At 36.6% G+C, this 4,767-nt stretch overlaps 1 protein-coding gene across 1 annotated transcript in view; it reads left to right on the top strand.

Annotated features, from left to right (window-relative positions):
- LOC107661255 (WD repeat and FYVE domain-containing protein 3) overlaps nucleotides 1–4,767 on the top strand; it is an 83,102-nt gene that overhangs the window by 40,437 nt on the left and 37,898 nt on the right. Inside the window, exons 17-18 of the mRNA XM_016450754.1 lie at nucleotides 1,067–1,301; nucleotides 3,135–3,235. Of these exons, the coding sequence (XP_016306240.1) occupies nucleotides 1,067–1,301; nucleotides 3,135–3,235 (336 nt within the window). The remainder of the gene's footprint in view (nucleotides 1–1,066; nucleotides 1,302–3,134; nucleotides 3,236–4,767) is intronic.

Raw genomic sequence — 4,767 nt, 5'->3', positions numbered from 1 at the left:
CGCAAAACAATGGCATACACGGATAATGACTGATAAAATCTTTTTACTAGCGGACAACTACAGTGAATACTGTAACATTCGTTAAAGTTACTTACTTGACGATGTTGTGTCCTAAAATGCCTTGAAGACTCAAATGCAGCCGTTTGTGATTGTTAATTGGCGCCCGCGAGCATACGCATGTGAAGTGCAGACGCAGCTGTGGGAGAGGTGCGTCTGACTCCGGGCTACTTTTACACTGTTGCCACGGGTTATAATGCAAGTTAGCGGTTCTAAATTCACATTAAACCACAGCTTCATGGGTTTTTTGCTCTGATTTATTTTTGGTTTTGTGCTGGTATTGGTATATTTTGCATGCTAGTGATAGGAATCGATCCCTTGACGTTATTGGTTTGTGACGTAGCAAACCGAGGGCTGTTTCAAACCGTATTTCTGGGTCAGCCTTTGGGAAACTACAGTTTTTAAGGAGAAAATACACAGCAATGGTGTTGATTAATAGATTGGCACATGGTTTGTCTAAAAGCATATTAAAAACACCACATAGACAAATAAACAACATAAAAAACTTGATTTTCACTACAGGGGGACTTTAAGAGAACTCTAATGTAAACAGAATGAAAGGATTTTACTGGACAGGAAATTTCCCTCTGCTTCTATAGTGTCAGATTTGCAACATTCAACACCCACATGCTATTTATACCTTTAGCACACACACACACACACGTGTGTGTGTGTGTGTGTGTGTGTGTGTGTGTGTGTTTTTTGCGAATTTAAATAAATATATAAAATAAACTATAATAAAATAGAACGATCTCATTATAATGTTAAATAAATAAAAATGAAATGGACAAAATGAATCACATTTATACATAAATGGTATTGTTGTTGGATAATAGTTTATCAGATATTCCTGGAAAGTGCCTAATATTGCAGTTAAAGTGAAGTAAAAATTATCTTATGCTAACAGTAATAGCTGTTAATTATTTCATGACTTAATAGTGTAATACTAAGAGAGCAGTAGAGTTTATGGGACCAGCCTGACTGTACATTCGTCTTTTTCCACATCCAGACAGCATGACTTTGTCCATGGAGGGTTTTGGGCCGGATAGCGTGTTCACAATTAATGAGGACAACAGCCAGTACCGGATCAGTCGAAGTCTGGTGCGATCGGCTGAGGGCAGCACTGTGCCCCTCACCCGAGTCAAGTGCCTGGTCTCCATGACGACGCCCCATGACATCCGTCTCCATGGATCCTCCGTCACGCCCGCCTTCGTGGAGTTTGACACGTCATTAGAGGGATTCGGGTAAGACTGACAGCGCTAGTCTAGCCTATACCTTTTAAAGATCAAGATTTGTTTGCACATTCACTGTTTGTAAGCAGACATCTGTTTAGGCATCAGAGATTTATTGGCTTCATATAGATATATGCGTCAATCAAAAATGTATTTGGTGTTGTGCTTTTAAAAGCCTGACCCAGTTTAAAGCTCACAGAAACACAGACTTGAAATGCGCTTACATCTCCAAATGTATTGCAGTTCAAAACGCAACAACGAATCCACACTGAGTCTCCATCTGTTTCTGTTTAACATAATCCCATCAGGGTACGTGCTAAACTGAAAATAACAGATCTTTAATATTTCATCTTTTTCATTAATTATGAAAGCACAGTGATCATCATTTGTCTTGTTTCCAAATTATTAGCTGCTTAAATGGGAGATTTATGTCTATGAAATGGGTCAACGGTTCAGTTTTTGCACCCAGCACACATAACAATGCTTCAAGTAATATTAGTTGTGCACAGATTAAATTTTGTTAGTCTCCCAGTTGCCTTTCTATTGCTTGAACAATTATGCAGCAGTTCTACAAACGTAAATGCCACAAATTCCCAGTAAACCTGCATCAACTACACAGATGATCCAAATGATGTATCTTTTATATGTCTTAGCCAGAATCCTCCTCTGTCTTTGAATACTTCCTCCTACATCTGAATAGAACATGCAGCTTAGAATAATTGAAGATGTAAAAATCACTTGTACTGGCCCACATTTCATCTTGCAAATGCTGATAAAACACACACACACACAGCGCACTCCCCATCTGCCTTCATGAAAAATTCATGTAAACACGTTCCATATTGGGGCGTGCAGACCAGCCTAATGGTGCTGCCACAGCTGGGCTTAAAGCTTTTTGGGTTATAAGGGAGCACACAGGGAGGAGGTGGACATTAACCCCCACACACATATACATAGACTTCTATTGTTTTTATCTTTAGATTTTTTTTTAATAATTATTAATATACAATAATATATAATTATATATATGCTAATTATATTAAAAAAAAAATCAAATAATATATTCATATATTTATATTAATTAAATAATGAATATTATAAAAATATTTGTTATATATTTTGATTATTTTGCCTAACTTTTTTTTAAGTACTGAATTATTTTTCCAAAAAAGGACTTCTCCAAATGTTCTCCAAAGGGAGGTTTTGTCAGATGTAGCTCACTTTTGTGAGCAGATTTGTCCCCAAATTGAACCCTTCTTCACAGACTTCCTTGGCTGGTGGGAGATGTTGATGTTTCACTGTTTTTGGGTGGATGCTTGTATTGTTAGTGTGATGTGGGATTTTTTTTTAATTGCCACAGCTTTTTTAATATTAAAATGACATATGAGGCTTCCTTTGTCAGGGTTAATTAGCCTCCATAGAGACTCGTTTAGCTGTTTTGAGTGACACTGGGATGGTTTTCTGTTTATTTGATGAATGGCAGAATGTTTAATGAAGTATGGATTGACAGAACTCTTGCATTGGGTTTCACCCATTCTCATTATTTGCTTCTCTGACATTGAGTAATATCTGGTGTTTGAATAAGTTCCATCAGTGGACATTTAATTGTCTTATACACAATGTAATTCAGTCCTGTTATGGTGAGCACACTCTGTCAGTGTTGCATAAGGCATGACACCCACAAATAAACATCCACATCTCCTCTTTAAGCCGCCAGTGTGAAATATTCCCACTTTTTATGACTGTTTGTTACTGAGAGACAAGAATAAAATGTGTGAAGTGTCTGGCCCGCTGGGATTTCTAATAAATTGAAATTCATTTTTTATTTCCGTTTTCTCTCTCCAGATGTTTGTTTTTGCCCAGTTTGGCCCCTCACAACGCACCATTCAGTAATGCCAACACATCTGGAGTCAGTGACGGGGCGGTGGTCAGCGGCATGGGAAACGGTATGTGATCACAAACACACTCTTCCCCAGTTCCCGCGATTTGCATAACAGCAGCCAGCAGCTTTCCACTCTGTGTAAATCTTTATTAAGATAAAGTACATTGAAGTACATGAAAGTACATTAAATTGATGAATTATGCTGCAGTTATTCATCTATAATGTACAGCAAGCAAGTCATTATCACACAATAAACCTTGTCTTTGTGATTGAGATCTCAGAGGATATAAAAAGGGATAAAAAGAGACAAAAATAGAGCTGGTATGTTGCCATGGACAATGGTGAAATATACGGTTCAAAGCAGTTGTTATGTGATTGACCAATCAGAATCAAGTGTTATAAAAAGCTATGTAATAACATAAAATATTGTTTTTATTTTTTTAACAGATTATAGTTTTTGAGTGAGTTTGAGTTTACAAACATGGGTTTGTAAGGGCATGACAGAATTTCAGAAGCATCTTGGCTCATGACAGGCGAGAGGTAGAGGGAACAGGAGCACAGCACTGTGACTGAATTTTTGCAAAGATGGTGGAGTCTAGAGAAAAGAGGAAGCAAACCGAAACTTGACAGAGCTTGACAGAAATTGTTTGTGTGCCTTTGCTCCTGTTGGAGCGCCACCGGCTCACAGCAGCCCTGAGTGGGCGTACAAGTGCCTATGTAGTATTAATGAGGTGATTCAGGGCTCGCTTGCTCTCCATCTTTCTCCCTTCCTGTTTTTCTTCATTTTACTCTCTCTCTCTCCTTCATCTTCCCCATTTCCTCTCCTTTGTCTCTTCTCTCTCTCTCTCAAATGGATGATTTCAGTATTTATAGATAGACTCCTGCATCATATTCTCTGACCTATTTTTGTCAATGACGACATCATTTCTTGCTCGGAGAGTTTCATTCAGATCCCCTGCAGTCTAGTTTATTGTTGCTGTCTCTCTGCCAGGGGTTTCCTGGGTTTAGGGTACAAGCCAAAGTGGATTTGTTGTATCTAAGTAGCTTAGGCTAAATTTTCAAGAATGCTCACTTGATGTAATAGATCATTATGTGAAGTCCAAGGAGATTTATTTAGTGATGATGTTCTCCAAATCACATTAAATGAGTATATAAAAAAAATTGAACTTGAAAAGAAATGCTTAAAATACATACAAGACAAATATTAAGATCTGTTGAATTGTTATGCTGATAATATACACTGCTGTTCAAAAGTTTAGGGTCAGTGAGATTGTTATTATTCATACTTTTTTTCAGCAAAGACACATAAAATTGATCAAAAGTGACAGTAAAATAATTTTAATTTATAATGCATTTATATAGATAAGATTTCCATTTCAAATGCTGTTCAAAAATATTTGTACATATATAAACAATAATATGTAATAATGTAATATATATATATATATATATATATATAATACCTGATTAACACCTTAAAATGCCGATTAATATTTAAAAAAAATATTAATCAGCACAACCATTTTCAACATTGATAATAAGAAGAAATGTTTCTTGAGCAGCAAATCAGCATATTAGAATGATTTGTGAAGGATC

This window comes from Sinocyclocheilus anshuiensis, unplaced genomic scaffold, assembly GCF_001515605.1.
Source record: "Sinocyclocheilus anshuiensis isolate Anshui unplaced genomic scaffold, SAMN03320099.WGS_v1.1 scaffold1365, whole genome shotgun sequence".
NCBI lineage: Eukaryota > Metazoa > Chordata > Actinopteri > Cypriniformes > Cyprinidae > Sinocyclocheilus > Sinocyclocheilus anshuiensis.
This window is presented reverse-complemented; position numbering and strand designations above follow the sequence as displayed.